A 20,527-nucleotide genomic window follows, 5' to 3' on the forward strand; every position below is an offset into this window, starting at 1 on the left:
ATATTTCTTCTTCTTATAGTTCTTCTTAAGGTTTTTTTTTCCAAATGGCCCCTTGAGTTCAACACTAACGCAACTTTTTTAAACCAGATCTTTGACGATCTTCGGGTGATCATGATATGGTGAAAAATATTGTCATTCGTTATGATGTCCAAATTGGAAACGAAATAAATTCGTTGATTCAGTTCATTGAATCAAAGAGTATACAACCAGTTACTTCAATCTCAATCAACGACGTGGGTACGTAACCACAGATTACAGAGTATCGTAACATATCGAATTCATTGGTCATCCCTCGTAACGTACGCATCCCTGATTACGTGATTCTGTGATTTTATGTACCATAGAAAGTATAACTTTAGGTTAGTATATCTATGATCTTGGCATTTGTTTTGTGTTCTGTGGTTTTAACTTTTATCTACTTCTGTCAAAAAGTGATTGATTTTTGCTTCTGATTTTAAATTTAAATTGTTGAGATTGAGGTTTTAAACAATTTCCAAATAATAATAATAAGTGCCAATTGCAATTCATTACCCAGACTTTCAGTCGTTAATTGTACTCTTAACAGCCAAGGGTGGAGTAGACTCTGCTATGCTATGCTATGATATGGATATTGATGAGAAAACACAAATCTCTTTGAGGGACAGGTGAGTACGTATTAACTAGAATATTATCAAAATGTTTGCCCTGATGTATACAGATCCCTTCTTAACATTGCATTTTGTCTATGCATTAAAATGTTAGTTGAAATTTCAGAGGTTAACTTAACTCCCCTACCCTCATATGAAGTGATAATTACCATCTTTGTAGTTAATCTTTGTAATTACCATTAATTATTATTATTACTTAGCGCAGACGTGCAACTTGAAAGTTGGGCGATCATGAGGTTGTGCCTTGACACAAACTGAACGATTGCGCAACTGCGAGATTCTATTTTGAGCCATTGAACTCTAAAAGAGTTCTTTTAGAGTTCAATGTTTTGAGCACTACGCTCGTAATGTATCTGTATCCACTTGCTATCGAAATCTGAAGTGAAGAAGAGCAACTGAATTCGTTCGTTCATTTGTATGATTGAAATACCTGTAGAAATATTATTTTTTTTATTTATGAAGGATATATTCACGACCTTCTGTTTATATTTGAAATTAAGAGTAAAATTGATGGGATGAGGCCAGAAGAAAGGACAATCAATTCGATACCATGCCGACGTTTCGGTTTATTTAAAACCTTCCTCAGGGCTCTGGAAGAGCGATACAAAATTCACATCAATTGAGGAGCTATTATTGTTTTGTCTTGAGTTGAACAATGACAACATAATATGATACAAACTAACAAGAGTCACAACATTTCAGTTAATAACAACAACTATGAAAATAGAAGGCAGATTTGTGCGATGTCTGAGGGTGTGAGAGTACAATTGACAAAAAAAAAAGAAATAACCATTAAATAAACACATAAAAAAAAAAACACCTTTGAACATGAAATCACTTACAATATCAACTCGGTCCTTTGTCAACTTTAAATAAGAATTCTAATAAATCAAGCAATTCAGAAACTGAGCGATACATTTATTTCTTCGTATATAAACAAAAAGAATTAACATGTCAAGCGTAATATGAACCATCCGTCCAGGTGTCAACCGAAAACACAGATACTTAACATGATATGAAACAATGAACAAGGACAAAAATGGTCATCGAAATAGAAATGATTTACCTTTTTATTCTCTTCATTTTCTTTATTAAACTATAATATGCGGTGTTTAGTTGCTCTATATCAGTCCTCTTATTTATGGCGTTGGGTTCCTGGACAATAGAGATCATTTCGTGAATTAATATCTTTTTTAAAATACTCTGCTGTCCAAGAACCGTCACATTATCAAAGTCAAAGGTATGTAACTCTTTAAGGGAGTGTTCTGCTAAGGCAGTATTGTTATCTTTCTTTTTTACCGGGTTGTGGATATTGATACTATCTCTTCGATGTTCAGATAGCCTTGTTTCAAGATCTTCCAGAGCCCTGAGGAAGGTTTTAAATAAACCGAAACGTCGGCATGGTATCGAATTGATTGTCCTTTCTTCTGGCCTCATCCCATCAATTTTACTCTTAATTTTTTATTTATCATTGTAACATCGCAGTTGGCTTTATATAAGTAGACTTTTCGAATTAAATCAAATATTAATTTTGAACTGTGCAACTGTGATGTTACCATGTTACTGCATTCATTTATAAAGACACATTGAGTAATGACATAGCGTAGGATGAATTAAGTTTTATAACTATAATGTTAATGCTGAAGTTAGGCACGATCAAGCAGGTTCTTATCACGTAATCAGTTCCTGCTTTTGCCGTATTTCCTCCCACCTACAGATAAACTCAGTTTTTGTTGTTATTTCGAACATTCTATTTGTTTCAGTGCTCCAAACCAGAAATGCCACAAAAGGTGTGAAATCTCACATATCAAGACTGAAGATGTGAAAATTTTAGAAGAAATCATCGATGACTGTGGAATACTTGATGAAGAAACATTTGAAGTTAAAGAAGAACTTTCCTCCAAAAATTCTGAAGTTGAAAAGACAAATATCTGTTTGGATAGTTCTGAAAAAACTATTGATAAGGATGAAGAACAACTCCGCTTAGATTCTGAATACCTTGTAACTCCGAAATCCGATTTTCAAAATCATAAAAATAGTCAATTTTGTGATTATGCTTCCCCTAAAAAATGTGAAACCGAAAAACGTAAACGTTCAATTCATTTGATCTCGAAGCAGCAAACATGTCACTGGTGCGACTATGTAGCAGATAAGAAATCTACTTTGAAGCTTCATATCGAATCTGTTCATTTGAATTTGAAGGTGCATCAGTGTCACTTGTGTGATTATGCTGTAAATCGAAAATTTGATCTCAAAAATCATATAGATTGTGTACATTTGAAATTGAAGCAACATAAATGTCACCTGTGTGACTATGCTGCAGATATAAAATCTTCTTTGAAATTTCACATAGATTCTGTTCATTTGAATTTGAGGGTGCGTAAGTGTCACATATGTGATTTCACTGCATATCGAAATTTTGATCTCAAAATGCATATAGATTCTGTTCATTTGGGTTTGAAGCCGCATAAATGTCATCTATGCGATTATGCTGCAAATAAAACATCTACTTTGAAGTTTCATATAAATTCTGTACATTTGAAGTTGAAGCCGCATAAATGTCACATGTGTGATTATGCTTCAACTAGAAAATTTAAATTGAAAGTTCATATGGATTCTGCACATTTGAATTTGAAGTAGCAGTAGCATGAAAGTCACTTGTATGAGTGAGTGATCGAGCGAAATCTCCAGTGGACGATCTATGACTACATGACCTAAGTCAATCACTATATATCCAAATATACTGCAAGCCAAATAAAATATATAGTATAGAAGATACTGCAAGTAGTTAATACATAATTTTAATAAAATTCATTACAACTGGTTAGTGTCCATTATTTGTTTAAGTCGATCAAGCGTAATGAAAACACTCAATTTCTGACAATTTTATCATGATTTATTCAACCAACTGTGCAATATGTCTTTGTATGATGTTTAAAAATATATAACTCCTTTTTACTATATAAGTACCCCAAATATATTTAATACTTCAAACTGTAACCAGAAGATGAATGTCGGCAGGTAAATATTTTCGGAGAATAATATTTAAACAACGCAAAAATGTTAATCACAACGATTATTGAAAAAAACTCGCTCCAAAGCAACATGTTCCGAAGGAACTTCCAGCTTGCTCCCCAGTTTTCAGTTGGTTAGCAAGGCAGAGATTGCATCGGAGCCGAAAAAAGTGGAAATAAAATAAACACCAATCAAGTGAAATTGGGGGGAAAATCAACATGCGATTATTAATCGAAGATATGTAGATGTGGGTAGTGAACAAATAATATACGGATGTTTTGGTGGATTTATCATATTCAAATTCATTTCCTAGATAACCGGAATTAAATTTAGTTCAATTATTTAAGAAGAACAATTATGACTCAGTGTCAATAAACTGACTTGGGTAATTTATCTATGGTCAATATTAAAAACAAACAAAATCAGCTGATGAAGGTCGTTCTACAAAAACAACAACAATATTGTTTTTCATTTTGCTAGTGATCAATGTTTTGTACTTCCCTTTGTAGAACTTTCAGTTTGTTGTAAAGTGCACAGTTTAACTATGGAAGAATCTATTTCATTAATTCAGGAGCTGGATGGTTTAATTTCGGAGGAGAATGAAGAAAAGTTTGGAAGACTCAATATTTACAGAACCATAGCGTGCTGGAGAATTCCTCAAGAGCATGAAGCAGCTATAGGATTGCTCAAAATTGTAATGCCAAAGATACAATTATTAATTGATAAAGGTACCCTTAGAAAAGATCTCATATCATTATCCATCTTGGCAACACAAAATTTTAATCTTTTGGAAAAACTTTTGAAATATGAAAAAGAGTACTTCTACCTGAATCTCGATCAGTATTCATCTCTCTATAAATTTTGCATATTCAAAAAGGAACATTGGATTGCAGCAGTGGAAAAAAACTTTCGCCCCTCTTCATTCGAGAGAAGGGTCTTTAGTGATGACATTTCTAAAAAATTGATTGTATTAAAATGTTTGGATTCAACAATCAACAAATTCAATCTGAATAAGATAGTGTCTGCTTTGAAAGATTATGAAGAATTTCATGGCAATGATGATACATTAGACCATCTTGTCTTTGAGCTGAAGAAATTTCTTGATATAATTATGTTCTGCAGAGGTATTGGAAATGATGTAGATGAAAAAGAAGTGTACAATGTTATGTGTGCAAAGAATATTTTGGATACCCTCTCCATTTTTATTCCTCTGGAAAAGACTGAAAACTGGCCATCTATTACTCAAAAACTTAAGAAATATGATGAAAGCTATTACAGTACTTGTTCTGATTTATTGAAAAAATCTGAAGTGTTCAAAGTATTCACAATATTAGCTACTGTCTTCAATATTCAATATATTTACACAACAGAACCTCATTCTATGAATGATGTTTTGGAAGAACTGAAGAAAAAATTACTAAGTATAGATAATTCTACTCTAGTTCTGGAATTACTAGAAGATATTTTTGCCATATTGTTCCTAACTGAAAAACATATGGATGAAAGTAAACCTGACATTTTCAAGAACAATGAAGCTGTGATACGATCTATATTATATGTAGTCAAAGGTGCAATTGAAGAGTTACAATTGAAAGGTATTTATAGAAATTCTGAAAACTATGAAAGGTTCACAAGTTTATGCAGATATGTGCATGATACATTGTGGAGACTACAAATTGTAACAACTGTTAAATCAAAACCTGTCAGAGATTCAGAAAAGATATTGTGTTATATGTTGGCATCACCAATGTCTTTATTGTGTATGTGTTTACGACAAGGAAGTTTTGATGAAGCACATCAAGTTGTCAAGGTAAGTTGGATCGGGTTAAATATAATTCACCTCAATTCATAATAATATGGCAGAAAGAGGTTGAATGAAAGCTTTTAAATCTCAATAAGTTCTAAGAAGTATTTTATAACAATCTGTTATTCCTGATATGTAAGCTGCAGATTTTTGGATTGTAGGATTCATTGCCTTTCGCATGATTTATTTATTTTCAGCTTTATGAACCAATAAGGCAGTGTAATTAAAATTTGAATGATGCATCTAAATAGCATACATAACTTACCAAGAGGAAACAAAACCAAATCAAAGTTAGCTTTCCCATGCACTGCTCATTTGATTGCCTTTTTTTTAAAATTGTACATTGATTTCTCAATAACAATTCTATGTCCTCAGATTTTTATTCAGATTTGAATTTGTGCAACACAGGAAGCAGTTTATTTTCAGAAATTTGTAACACCCTATGGAGTGCAACAAGTATTTTAGCAGTATCTGTCATCAACAGATATCACATTAAACCCTTAACTTTCATACCATTTTGATTTTTTAATCACATTATCTGTGTTTTTTGAGATACACCTTTTTGAAGCAAAAACTTCAGAGAAAGATTCATTCTTTGTAGAAATAGTCGCCTTAAATGTGCATCGATATTTCAAAAATATTCTCCAGGACCCTGCTTTCTCTGAGAAGTGCGGTTTGAAATATTGTCTCTCCATAAAAAATATAGCCGACGGCGGGACTAAAAAAAAATGTTAAGGAAATATCTAAATTCAATATTCAGTTGACAACAGCTTTTATAAATGTTGCACTCCACATCATGTTACAAATTTAGGAAAATAAACTTCGTCTTACTGTTGCACTCTGTATATGTCGAGGTATATGTTCAAATAAAAATTTATGAAGAAGTATTGTTACTGAAAAATCAATCTACCATATTAAAAAAACATAAAAATTAACTATGTGGGTGTTTCTTTTGCCGGTGCGTGATGCGTGTACAATAATTTAGTACCTCAATTTTTTTAATGCCCTTTCAGTTTTTCAAGAATAGGGTTGAAACCAACACTGAAAAAATATTTAAATCCTGTGACTAGCAGTTATGAAGTAAAAGCGAGAGTAAATTGGAGGTAACGAATTACAAATTTTCTACGATTATTTCAATGTATTATTAGTTTCTTCAATTCTTTTTCGAGATTGCTGTAATAATATTTTTCATATTTTGTTGGGTGATATTCAATTCTATTTCCATAATCGTCATGCACAACTCCAACCGGATTCTGCATAAAATATTCTTTGATCCATTCTATCCTATTTCTTGGTCTACAGAACTTACAACGGCAGCAGCAACAGCACCATCCTAGAACATATTGTTTTTTTATGCGCTCAGGAAGTTATATGATTCCGAGTAGAATCATCAACTCTGATGTAATTCCTCAGAAAGAGAGTAGGTACTTAAATTTGATTATGAAACTGGCCATTAGTCATTTTTCAATGAACTTTCACTATCTCTAAATAGTATAGGTATAGGTTACCTCGCGTACACCACATAGGCACTGCAATAATTACATAAACAATAAACCAAATGACGAGTATTTTTCCTAATCTAGTGAAAAATTTGGAAGCTTTATTTTTACTTGGCTCTTTCAGTAGACACAGTAGCGCTTTACCATCTGTAAAAAATGTTCAAGTTAAGTACTAGCAGGGTATTCATTCAATTAGATTCATTCTCGAGGTGTCGGAAAGGCTGTTTGAACCAACCGTCAATGGGCCTTTGAAGACTACAAAGCAAATTATAGTTTATCAGTCATGAATCAGCGCAGGAATTCCCAGAGAGGTTGAAACATATCTAAAGTAGACCGGTTTCGGGATAGTTGTCACTCATCAGTACAGTGCTCTGTGATAATTGATAAACATTTCAACAAAGGATGTGGCGAAAGCAGGGCAATATTTTCAATTATCATCACGATACGCCGCCTGTTCCACCAAGACTGAACTAAGCCTCACTTTGTAGAATCCTACACCCATCCATGACTCCCAGACGTAACTACTTCCTGAGGTCAACGAAAGTACAACTATTCGCCAATAGACTGGCAGGAGAGTTTAAAGGTTCGCTGCCATTGCAAGAGAATGTTTATCACTGCACTCTACTGATGAGGGACAATAATCTCGAAACCGGTCTACAGTTTGTGATCAGATGTTTCAGCCCCTCTGATAATTCCTGCGCTGATTCATGACTAGCTCGTATTAATGGAACGACAATTCTTTAAATTGTCGTCTCCATTTTTGATATTACCATGGTGCCCGTCGCACTTGTCGGCGGAATACCGTGTGCTGCAGTTCATTTATGCATTATTACATTCGAATATAAAGTTTCATAAATTCGTCATTATCATTTTAACGGTATTCAGTTGATTACATATTCTAATATATACATCTCGAGTTGAATAGATTCTTAGTAAAGAAGCATACTTATATTCTTCATTTCTGCAATGGTGCAATTAATCTCTTCTTTTTTCCTCCATATAGTTTTCAAAGAATCTTCCATGTCTTCGTATTCTTTCAATTCTGTATATTTCACTTCCGTCCTCCTTTCCTCTTCGATTTTTTCTTCAAATTTTCTCTTCATATCTTCGTAATTGTAATCAGCGTTATCAGAGGTGTTTTCTTCTGATCTCCTGTATTTTGTATAACTTTCATTCACTTGACGTTTTTCCTCTATATTCGATATCGCGAAATTTTTCGTCATATTATTGTGGTAATCAACATTTGGATTCGCCTAAAATTGAAAAAAAAATGTTTTCTTGGTACAAAAGGATATGTATATACCAAAAAATATTTTCAATCTCAGAAAATCTCACAATACAAGATTAAAAAAAGATTATTGAATTTTGACTGTTCAATTAGCTTATAGTCATTTTAGTTATTTCCATCAAGATTTGCGATAAAAAATGGTAACATTTTCTGAATGCTTTCTTGTATAAATATTGTTCAAATTTAGTTCATCAAGCTGCAAACATGAGTTATAATTTTTTCTTGACGTCAGATTTTAACTCTATCTAGAAAATATTTATATAGTGTGTATCACATAGGAAGTGGAGAATATTTGCTCGATAAATTATTATAATGATTTTTTCCCAGAAGAATATTTTTTAAATCATTTTTAATTGAATTCTGAAAAAAATAAGCATATAAAAATCAGAGTATAAAAATCAGAGATATTCAGAAAATTCGATGTGCGATTCAAATCATTCAGAAAATTTTGTTATTATCCGATAATACTGATATGCCAATATGCGATAATCTTTAATACCATTACTATCTTGATATTAATTTATTCATTGGTTTAATTAATTAAATTACCTTCAAACTATAACTTAAATTCGTTGTAATTCTTTCATCGGTGTATTCCTTATAGAAATTCTCCTCAGAAATATTGAAACTATTATTCAATAAATCATCTTCTCTCTCAGCGTTTTTTTCGATTCCATCCACAGCTTGATGGAGCCTAACGAACTTATGGGGATTTTTGTTGAACTGGAGTCGACTCAGTTCCTTATCTGCAATCATTTCGTCCTCATCTTCCACAATTTTATCCATTTTCGTATCCAGATCTTCGGATATTTCGAAAGTACCTTCGTCGTGGAGGTCAATGGTATATGGAGGTGGCCAAAAACATTTCACCCTGTAGTACAGGAGGAAAAGAATTATAAACTTAAGCATAATTAGTGACATTCTAATTAAGTGCACAGAATAAACTAAAGTATGCTCACAAAAAGTAGTATATACGGGGAGTTTCAAAACTCAATACAATAGTGGTATGTGACCAGAGTAATTTCAGAGCAAAAAGTTTTTACATATAATTACAGGAATTTCGGAGCTACAGGGTGTAAAAGTTTAATTTTTTTTAGGATGGGGGGTTGCATTGCTGAAAGAAGGAGGTGCAAAAATCAAAGTTATAATACGTTCCTTAAATTATAAATGAAAATTATTTAATTAGTAAAGTAGTTCCGTTCATTATTTTGATAATAGGAGCTTTTCGTTAAGCATCTATTTTCTCGAAATTGGTTAGAGGTACGAAAAAATGTTAGGGGTTCAAAGAGTTTTCAAACGAGACAAGGAATTCATTTTGAGTTTCGGAGTAACCAGTAACTCACGAAAAAATATCCGGGAGAAATAGAAGAGGAAAGACCGCTGAAAAAATATCACCCTGTAGATTTTATTATTATTCGGCATGTCCCACTATGTAGAATATTTAGTTCAATGTATCTTGCGAATTTGGGCTTCTTGCCCTACCCCAATGAAATCAATAATTTTTTATCGAATTCACTGTGCCCCAGTCTTCATTTTTTTGGCACCACCTAATAAAAGGCTCTGCACAGGCTCATTAGTACTATTTGTCATATCAAATTACTCATGTTTTATGCGCAGGACTTATTGAGCATTTATAAAATTTCAATCTACCTCACTCTACCTAACTAGAATTACATAATTCCAATTTCAGAAATCTATGATGAAGAATTTTGTCATTTTTCAGATATTCGATATGAGAGAGGTTGATGCTGCAAAGGAATTGGTATTCACTGAAAATCTCAGAGAACTTCGAACAGAATCAAGAAAATTATGTAGAATGCAGAAGATACAGGATTCTAGCAAGATTACAACTGAATCTATGGAAAATTTCAAGGGTAAGATCTTGAAGGATTTGAATACGAGTATCGGTAAAAAATTTCAACAAATACCGGAAAGTAGGACATGTCCAAGTGATTTGTGTCATTACAAACTGAAGAACGAGATGTTCATGAATCTCGTGGATTTCATGTGCACAGAATCATCGGATTTGAACATGAGTTATATTTTATCGAGAATGGTATGTGAGAACAATACTTTATGCAACCAGATCACTTCTCCTTATTCGAATTTCTGTGAGAGGTTGATAACAGCTGCTGAAACACTCATTCCAAGTAAAAACTTGACAATCCGCGATATAATTTTATCGTCAAATATCCCCTTCGATATATCGGAATACTTGAAGGGACAGAAATTCATCGAAGATCTCATCATATTGTACGATGAAATCAGAGGTCAACTAGTAAGAAATGAAGATGGAATCTTCAATAGTAATCATTCAGCACATAAAACGTATAATAAAATCGATTCTTTGTGTAAAAATTTCACTGATGTTAACCCGAACGAAATTAATTACTTGAAAAGGTTATTCAATTACTTGAAAGCATTCTCCAGAGTGTTGTACATAGAAGAAAATACTTCTGACATAATTTCCCAAGGAAAAAATACTTCATTTTTCGAATTGCTGGACTATAACAGATCTGAATTGATGGGTCAATTATTATTCGAGAGGAATCTTGATCCAACAGACTTCGAAATATATTTCTCTAGAATGGAGCTGGATTTTCTTTATCATTTAATTGGAAATTGTTTTCCAACAATAAACCTCCACAGTGAGGAATTTGTCGAAGAGGAAGAGCTGTTTCCAGAGAATAATTTGTACCTTCCTACAAGGAACATAATTCATTATATCTTGAGAAGAAATTGGCTTTTAGCTCTGATTCTGGAAGACATGTATGAAGTGCCCAATGTGAAAATGAATATTAACGACACAAGAATAAAAGCATTTTTGAATTATAGAAACTTGGATGCAATACAAAACTTAAAATGTATATTCGATGATAACGAGGTTTCAACATCTCTACAGAGAGAAATTCCCTACAGAAAAGTGAAAGAATACATTGAACAGAAATTGCAATGCAAGAAGTATGACAGCACGCCACAATTTCCCGACCCAGAAGAAATGTTAGAAGCAGCAGAAGAACTGACGGAGGAGTCGTCTGGAAAAACTGACTGGAATAAAATTCTAGAAATTCTACAGTCCATTCCAGAAATCCAAATGAGAAAAAACAAGGAATTTCGAGATTTTCAAGACAGCGTTGTCTGCAAGTATATCAACGATCATTTTGAGGAGAAAAGTTTCGAAAAAATATATTTAATCCACAACAAGTCGAAGAGATTAGAAACCATTCTGAGGAATCTTGAAAGTTGGCCTTACGATTTTTGTCTAGATGTGATAAAATCGGAACTCAATTGTTTTACCCCACCAAATGATACTGTGATGGAGCAATTGCACACATGGCAACAGACGATTGAATTGTATGGTGTGGTAAGTTCGCAATTTATTTGTGCCTTTAATGTTTGTGCTAGCTAATAACTGGAAAAGGCTACTTGCTCATTTTTTTTTCACATTAAAACAGAAATGCGATCTATTAAACTTGCACTTTTTAGAATTTTTTCATAAGCATAAGAAATTTATCCATGAAGTGAAAATCTACTTCACAAATTTCACCTTATAACTGCGCCATCTAATGGATTCAAAATGAATGACAGAATGAAACAAACTACAAATCTATTTTTCATTAAATTTGCCGTTCTTGAAGAAAGATTTAGATTATACATGTTCTCAGATGTAAAAAAAATAATATCAAGAAATACAGTACCAACGTACCAAAGCCACTAGTGGCCTGCTTAGTCGAAAGAAAGAAATAATTTCCTGCATCACCAATTATTTTATCAGATTTTCCAAAGTTTGTATTTTATAATAACTAATCCAACAAATCAAATTTCATTACGAAGTGCCCAGCCTAAAAAACTGACAAAATAGCGACTTTCTTTCATATATTAAGTGAACCAAACTAAATAACTGTAGGAATTATTCCGTATTTTACAAAAATATCAGTTCACCAAAAAGCGAGAGTGCTCTAGAACAACAAGATAATAGAGAAATGAACAAAATAAAGATTCTACCTCCATGAAGTCAGCATCAGGCCTAAAAATGTTCCTTCTGTTACAATTTTGTAATGGATCATTTTGGTAAAGCATCCGGTTCATATCCATTATCCAATAATAATTCAGTCGAATTAATCCATGTGATGCAATTGAATGTTTTCCATTTTTTTTTCAGCTATCAGAAATTCTGAACCTGACATGCTGGAGTGATTGTGGTCCGATTATTTTGAATGATATTCAAGGTATTTTCAAGATATTGGTGGAAAGCCATAAGGTACGTGTTGTAACTGTACCATACTGGATATATTGAAAAAAAGCTAATTTTTCATGAAAAAATCTATCTACAGGTCTGTCAAATCTTGGTGTTGATCCAGATGCACAAACCACCTGGAGAAATCCTAAGAAGTATCAACGAGGAATTTTTCTTGGCTGCTTTCGAAGATGGATACCAAATAACAGTTCTTAGCAAATTACTTGAGGCTCTGCCTCTCGACCATTCCGTCATTATTTGTAACAAACTTTTGAAAATGACGGCGAATCTGGAATTCCTCAACTTTATAGTTGATTTCCTGAAACAACATACACAACAAAACAATCTGACAATGATACAACTGAGTTTGAAAATATTCACGAAATTTTCAGACAGCCAACGTGAACAATTCGTGTATTTAATCAATAATCCCTTGGAAATAATCGAAGTGCTGATAATGAACACAAAATTCGAGGAATTGGCCACTGTTTTAGATGTGATAAAACAATATGGCGAAGAAGAAATTTTCTCGCCGAAGATAGATGAAATTTTGCGAATATACGCAGAAAAAAGTTTAGATTTTCATGTCATCACCCAAGCGAATCCACAATCGATATATCCTGTAGATTCGAACCTGATTGAATCAGAAACGTACGATTCTTATTCCAGGAAGATAAATTTAAGCATATCTCAGGAAGTAACCAAAGATCAATGGGTCAAAAACAATGAAGTGATGGAATGCATGTGTTGTAAAAACGTTAATTTTTCCATACTAAATAGGAGACATCACTGCCGACAATGTGGTCGTTTAGTGTGTTACAAATGTTCCACAAAAAGAATGAAAATTTCGACGTGTGGTGATATTTTAGTGAGAGTATGTGATGATTGTTATAATCAGATTAATCTCGATAGTACATCAACCGAGAGGAGTGAATCCACTTCTAGTAAACTGAATTTAAATTATATGTGGACTTTAACGGATGATGAAGAACGTAATAAGATTGTGCGTGATGAATTTGCCTACGAGTACACTCCTAGTGTCTCTTTATGTTTATCAATACTGAAATTTCATTCTAAAACCGAAGAATATCCGAAATTTTTATTGAATCATTCTAATAACCTATTGAATATGTTTCCACCCTTCAAGAAATTCATGCCAGATATTGATTATTTACTAATCATAAGAATGCTTAAGTCTCTTATAACAGTTGCCAAAATGCTCTCTCAAGAATATTCCCTCATTCACAATATGTCTCTTGCCGATAGTTTGTTGAATCAAGTAGATCTGTTGGAACTATTCTCAGAAAGAGGTTGTTTGAACCTCTTACCAGTATCTACAGAAACATTCACGCCAAGCATTGATGCGTCCATCCTGAGACGATTCAGAGACAATTTGTTAGAAATGGAAGAATGGAATTTGGCGCTCGAAATATCGACAAAGGCTGGGTTGGATCAAACCAGTGTTTTTGCAGCCTGGGGTAAGAAATTGCTGAAGGCAGGCTGCCTAACGAAAGCTCGAGAGAAAATTAACCGTTGCTTCAACAGCAACAGACGTTACGATTCTCGTTGCGACAGTTTTTCAGAATACGACGATGAAGTAAGTGCCAAAGGGTCGAATTTTTATTTGAATAAATCCTTCAGTGATCTGAATGAAAAAAAGCCTCTGACGAATTCCCCTCTTCTAAACGAGATAATCAATATTTTGGAATGTAAATCGGCCGTTATTGATAAAAATATTGTGGATGAAGTGAGTATGGCAAATTTATCAACGTCAAAAGTACTAAACCAGTGTTATCTGATCCAAAAAGATCCCGCTGTCAGTATACTGAACAAATTGAGAAATTTGGATTGTATTTCTTCCGGAAAATATTATTTTCCTACTGATAGGAAGGTTCAGATCAGTTATGCCACAAATAGACCTATCGTGGATACAGTCTTCTATAACGAGTGCATTTTTTATCTGAGTCGTTATGGCAGTCATCAGAGTCTTCTGGACTTTTATATAAGACATGGTGAGCTGGATCAAGCTTTACAGTACATTCTTGGAAATAATATGGGTAGTGATATCTTCATTGAAATTTATATGAACTGCTTGAAGGATGGTTTGGTGAACGTGTTACAGGAGAACATTGCCAAAATTGACTCAACTTTGGATGTATGGAAGGTGAGTAATTTTTTTCTTAATTTGCATTAATCATTTCAGAAATCGAAGAAGAGTCTTTTGAGTAACGCTATCATATGTGCATTTTCAATTATTTAAATCATAATCGGTTGTATTTATTGATTTTATACAGGTGCGGCAGAGCAAGTAAAAGTTGTAGAAAAAGGGTGTTATTTATTCGAATCAGTAGATGAACTGATGTACTTGAGTTGTGGCAGAGTATGTGAAAGATGTTTCAAGACCTTATATTCAAGTTAGCCCCAAAGAAAGAAGTCGCAGATACTCAAATCAAGTGAGCGCTCTGGCCAACGCCAACGTTTCGCTGAGAAGTTACTGTGACGGTGGAGGAAATTTTCCTCTGAATGGAGCATGAGAAGTAGTCTCATGCTGTCGAGGCTGCTCACCTGAGGTCGAAAAACTCCTCACTCTTGAGAGGAAACAGCTGAGTCTAGTGACTGGAGCAATGACTGGCCATTTCTTTAATAAACACTTAAATAGAATGGGACTGACTGGCTGTTCCCTGTGCCGCTGGTGCAGGAGCACGGATGAAACGGTTGAACAAATTATGTTCTTCTGCAGCAACCTTGAAGATTTAAGGATGACACACCTAGGAAACACAACATCCACGATTCCAATGTGAGAGGGACTCCTCTCTGTCGACTTGAGGCGTTTTTGTCAGCGTGTCTCAGGGTTTGAGTCTCTCCAACTACAAGCGGATGAACAATGGGTCACTATGCCTTATTTCAGCCCGGTGGTGCACCGCACGTAGAAGAAGAAGAATATGGTGACATTTTTCTTCTCGAAAAACTAAGAGCCTATCACTCGGAATTGAGACAGAGCACACCAAACTGTGACTTTGGGTGACTGGAGTGGTCCTTTATTGAGGATTAAGTGCAGTCCAGTGCCGGAAATTTTGCTATTCCAAAAAGATGTCTCATCACTATTGAAAAAAGTTGCTCTTGGGGAGATGCGCCCACTAAATTCCTCACAAAGATTTTTGCGGTTCACATAGTCAGCAGCACTCAACTTTTGAACAAGCATGTTTTTATACGGGTGAATGACGGATCATCATGGACAATAATTCTCACTGTCTGAAATTTCGAAATATATCATGCCTCCGAGCAGAGCGTTTCGGTAACTGCACATTTTCTAGTGTTAATTATTTTCTTGAAACGTACGGACGGCAAAGCCTCTATGCATTCCGGTCCGAATCATAGTGCGGACTACAAACTACAGACCCTAAGGAACACAACGAGCCCTTCCGCACCTATCTGCCACCACCACAGCCCCAGCAATGACCATTCGAAACTCAATCCGCTCTGTCGCACCCTGTATATGAAAAGTCTCATTCTGTTTTCATCATTCCTGTTGTAAAAAAATCTTCAAACATTTGATAACCTCTAATTATGATAAAACAGAGTAAGCCATTGTGCTGAGTGTTATAATACCCACCCAGGCGCAAAACTAAGGGCAAATTTCACCAAACGCTTAACTTAAACTCATATTAAAATTCAAACAAACTGTTTCTAACATTGACATCTGCTTTGTTAATGAAATAAGGAGGGTAAAGAAACCACAAAACACAGAGACACTCCATTTTAACTGATACTAAAATGCTTCGGACTACAAGTCAAAAAGGTCGAGGAGGAAAACTGAATGGCGACAAGCGAAAAAAGCTCTTAAGAGGGGCACAATAGATCGTAAGGTCACAGTGCCACGCAACCCCCTTAAAAAGCTGCATTACACAAAACTGTTTTGCCGTTATCCCTACAAATACCCAACTGATCAATTATATATTTTAGCATTACCTTCATCAGCTTTGTCGACATTTGGAGCAACAGAATTTTTTGCACTCTCTTTATCAATTACAACTTTTTATGGGAGATTTCATGAGGGCCGCTATTACTTGCATTAAATTTTATCAAGAGAATACGAAAACCTTCAGTGATTTAGCTCGAAAAAACAAATTCTTACATAAGGCTGAAGAACATATAAAACAGATGCATGAGCAAGACGAATGGGTTGAAGTCACATCAGGTAAGTATTGAATACTAAACTCTGCTACATATGTTTTGTTAACATTTTGCATCATTTCAGTTGGAAAATACAATTCGAATTCTTTGGATGTATATGAGGAAAAACTATTAGCAAATCCCTCTATAGTGATGAAACCCAATTATAAAAATAGTATGACGTACTTGAACATTATATGGAGCCAAAATGAAGTGGCTAGCTTTCTAGCAGATTGCGAAGCTGCTGGTCGAAACCCTATTAATATATTATCGACCATTCTTCCTGATGGTAAACACAGCCCAAAAACTCAAGTCTCAATATTAATTTTAATTTCTTTTTTCAGATAACGACTCTGATTCCGACAGAAGTATACCGACACTCTTTGGTAGTTACATGGATAAAATAAGACTAGCTATATTAATTCTCGTGACCTCAAATGAAATTAAATCTGGTTTTAAAATTGTTGCAAGGTGAGTATTTCAGTGTTGAGCGCTAAGACGCGATCAATAACTTTTCCTTTACGCTTTCCATCTTTCGAATTTTGTTCTAGGTTGATCTCCGAATTCAAACTTCGACCAGGAACTGTTTTTAGTCAAACAGGGAAGCATTTGGCTAAAATGCAAAAATACGAGGAAATTAAAGAACTAGTAGCTTGTATAAAGACGAATTTCACTGGTGACAAGTCGATTGGTGAAATGTGTGACGAAATGCTAACCGTTGCAGTTGCCACCTTAAGCAAAGAAAAATCACCAATAGCAAAAATAGAGGATCTAATTAAGTTGATCAGCGATAAAGCTTCCAAGGTATAACATTCTCTCATCTAATATAGTATATATTTTATGCTCACTCTAATACCATTGTGGAAACTAACATTTCTGACTAGTCAAAATTATTTTTTTTATATCATTATATTTCAAACTTATCCAGTACCTACCATATTCAACTGTAACCTTTCAAAACATACATCAGGCGAATTACAACCTAAATTCCTCGATTCAACTCCCTTAGACTTTTTGTCTGGGGTTACTTAAAAAGTAAAGTGGTCGACATTACATGAACTTGAGGAAGTGAAGTTTTAACTTGAGTTATTCTACAAACAGATATTGGCCTTTTTCAAGGAAAAATCAAATGTGTTGGTAGTGATGGAGGCTAGAATGTTTTAGTTGGGATATTGATGTATACAACGCCTATGTTTGAGCAATGGATTTGTGATGAAAATGATAATTTATTAATGTTTTTAGATATCTGCATTCATAGAAGCAAAACAATTGAAGACTGCTTACTTCCTAGCTGTGCGATCTAAACGAATATCTGATATTAGGAGGATTTTAAGAGAAGCAGAACTGAATAATCAACCCAATATAAAAACACTTTGTTTGAAAGTACTTCAAGAAAACAATAGTGGATGATTAAATTAAATATATTTTCCAATATTGTGATAACTTCGAATGAAGTTTATGGTAATTTCCCTATCTTTGTAATATCCTTGTTTACTTTATCAAGTGCAATACAAGTAATATGAAATAATGCCAAAGATTTGTATATTGAGTTAATTGTGGGGTTAAAATTATTATTGATTAAACTAACCACTTTAAATTTCTGACCTTTATTATAACTGTGATTGATTGATATGTACACATTTAGTTTGTAGCATATCTTGTTTTAGAAAGTGAGTCTATATATTTATAAAAAATTTTTATTAATAAAAGATATATTTTGTATTTTTTTTTTCCATTTTTCCAACTCAAACACCTCTGACAAGCCTTGGGCAAAAGTAAAGTCTGTGAACCTAGAATGGAACTTTCAGAAGCCTAGCCTTCAAAGATTTCTGATAAGTTCAAGAGACGGAGGGACACCCCAAAAGTGGATCAAATCTTGATATTATCAAGATGGTCTTTGAAGACTATCAAGTCGATATTAACAATTGTTATCTAATTGATAAAATTCAACATACATCAAGAGTTCCCATAGCCTCATCAGCCAATGGCGGTTCCAGAGCTGGGGCCATGATATACCTATTTAATATCAATAAACACTTTACAGAATTTAAAATATAGAATTATGGTTCCTTCCAAAATCACTCCTGTACAATTGTACTGATTAATTATAAGAAATTATGTAATCAATCATTTTCGCCTGAAATATAAATACCCAGCCCTATTATTTGAAAAGTTATAAATTTTTTCTAATCTAAAATTCAATAGCAAGAACAAACTGCAAGTTTTATATGTAAGTAAAGATTTAATGTAGATATGTTCAACAAACTTTTCAGTTAACGAAATCACAATATCAGAATGTGATTCTGAATAAAATCATTCCTTGACAAAACTATCATAAATATCATTCTGCTGTCCCTTCAGATACTAGTTCCTACTATGCACTTCTTTGAAACTAGCTATATTAGGAAAAATTCACTGCTCCAGAAATGCGCCTTTCTTATGTGTACTAAGATGTCACTAATTTTGATCCTGGCATATCCATATTTGCCACATCCGCTAAATTCTGCCTCTTCTTTAGTTCGTCTCTTATGAGCTCAGCAATGGATTTCTGAGTTCTTTTCTCTAGAATTTCAAGTTCTTTAGCAAGATCTCTTTTCAAATCCCAGTCTTGTTTACGAGGCGCAAGAGTAGATAAATCTAAATTATCTATTATAATACTTTCTTTAGCAGATTCCAGTTGGGTTTTAACTTCTTCTGTTAAGTCTTCTGGTTTCGCATCAGGTAGTTTATGTTTACTCAATTCTTCGTGTTCTGGTTTGTAACTCCTGAATTTGGGCCTATTAAAAACATGAAAAATGTCTCAAGAAGTAACCCCTCAATTTGAATATGATGAAACGTTGCAGATCTGGGTACCAGAACTGAATACTTACTTTGGTAATGAATAATCTGTTTTGTTATTAGATTCATCATCAGGTTTATGTTTCCTTTTAAGCTGATTCAATCTTTCTTTTCGTGTCAGTGCTTGCTTCTCCAATTGTGATATTTCGCCTTCAATTTCCATTACAATTTATTTAAAGAAAATATTTGAGTGAATTTTTCAAACATAAACAACTCTAACCTCAACAACATTGAACCATAGATAAGTCTATGCATTGAACATAGAACAAAAATAAATAAAACCAAAGATATTACATAAAAGCCTTGTTTATATAAACAAGGATAAAAGTTATAATATTACATTTGCATAATATAATCTTTGAATAAAACAAAGGAGGGAGGTACTCGGCTCACTTCGGCGTCGCCACACGCCACACCAAAGAGAAAATTTCTCTTTGGCAAACTATCGCGCATTGGCGTAGCTACATTTTTGCACAAGAGTTGAAGGTATTTTGAATTATCTTTTTAACAACTTCACCCATTGTCTATGCTACGCCACTGTTAACGAATCGAGTTCTGTCGGAGCATTGACCTTGCCACCTTCTACGTCATTAGCCTTTCAATCGTCTTTGAACTGAATTACACCTCCTGTATATTTTCGAGTTGAAATCTCAGGATCCTCAGGAGCTTTTGCGCGCGTGTTCAAATTTCAATTTCGTAACCAGGGCGATAACAATTACCATTGAATAAAGAAGGCTTCTTTATTCGCCCATCTTCTTTTTTGAACTTGACTAATTATTCTCCTAGTATTTACGAAAATCATATATATGAATCTTAAAACTAGAACATGGGCCTGAAATGAAAGTTTTGAAGGTTCTGGCCCTTCTTATCCTTCAGAAGGATATAGTTCCTGAAATAAAGAAATTTTTTCATTGAAATGAGATGAAATCATTTTCATTAACGGGTTGTCACAGGATTTTGTATTGCTGCTTCACACTTAGGTTTCCATTCAATTCACTATTTTTTTAAAAGGTACGGAAAAAAACT

The 20,527-nt window shown here is 33.8% G+C and overlaps 4 protein-coding genes across 4 annotated transcripts; 2 read left to right on the forward strand and 2 right to left on the reverse strand.

Moving 5' to 3' along the window:
- Positions 1-390: 390 nt before the first annotated feature.
- On the forward strand, positions 391-3,610 carry LOC123307686 (zinc finger Y-chromosomal protein 1-like). The gene is made up of 2 exons (XM_044890088.1): positions 391-644; positions 2,411-3,610. Exons 1-2 carry the CDS (start codon positions 589-591, stop codon positions 3,285-3,287), a joined length of 933 nt encoding a protein of 310 aa, XP_044746023.1. The 5' UTR covers positions 391-588; the 3' UTR covers positions 3,288-3,610.
- A 537-nt stretch (positions 3,611-4,147) lies between these two features.
- On the forward strand, positions 4,148-18,385 carry LOC123306646 (zinc finger FYVE domain-containing protein 26). The gene is made up of 9 exons (XM_044888744.1): positions 4,148-5,472; positions 9,977-11,617; positions 12,416-12,514; positions 12,588-14,654; positions 16,454-16,688; positions 16,749-16,952; positions 17,008-17,134; positions 17,215-17,467; positions 17,906-18,385. Exons 1-9 carry the CDS (start codon positions 4,207-4,209, stop codon positions 18,071-18,073), a joined length of 6,060 nt encoding a protein of 2,019 aa, XP_044744679.1. The 5' UTR covers positions 4,148-4,206; the 3' UTR covers positions 18,074-18,385.
- LOC123306647 lies at positions 6,591-12,405 on the reverse strand. Its single transcript, XM_044888745.1, has 5 exons — positions 12,259-12,405; positions 8,803-9,124; positions 7,912-8,218; positions 6,975-7,112; positions 6,591-6,799 (listed from the first exon to the last, which is right to left on the reverse strand). Exons 1-5 carry the CDS (start codon positions 12,318-12,320, stop codon positions 6,600-6,602), a joined length of 1,029 nt encoding a protein of 342 aa, XP_044744680.1. The 5' UTR covers positions 12,321-12,405; the 3' UTR covers positions 6,591-6,599.
- Positions 18,386-18,885: 500 nt separating the features above from the next.
- Positions 18,886-19,751, reverse strand: LOC123306648 (coiled-coil domain-containing protein 12). Its single transcript, XM_044888746.1, has 2 exons — positions 19,534-19,751; positions 18,886-19,440 (listed from the first exon to the last, which is right to left on the reverse strand). The coding sequence occupies exons 1-2, from the start codon at positions 19,662-19,664 to the stop codon at positions 19,110-19,112; spliced, it is 462 nt and encodes a 153-aa protein (XP_044744681.1). The 5' UTR covers positions 19,665-19,751; the 3' UTR covers positions 18,886-19,109.
- Between the last annotated feature and the right edge of the window lie 776 nt (positions 19,752-20,527).

The sequence above is a fragment of the Coccinella septempunctata genome, chromosome 2 (genome assembly GCF_907165205.1).
Source record: "Coccinella septempunctata chromosome 2, icCocSept1.1, whole genome shotgun sequence".
Classification (NCBI taxonomy): Eukaryota; Metazoa; Arthropoda; class Insecta; order Coleoptera; family Coccinellidae; genus Coccinella; species Coccinella septempunctata.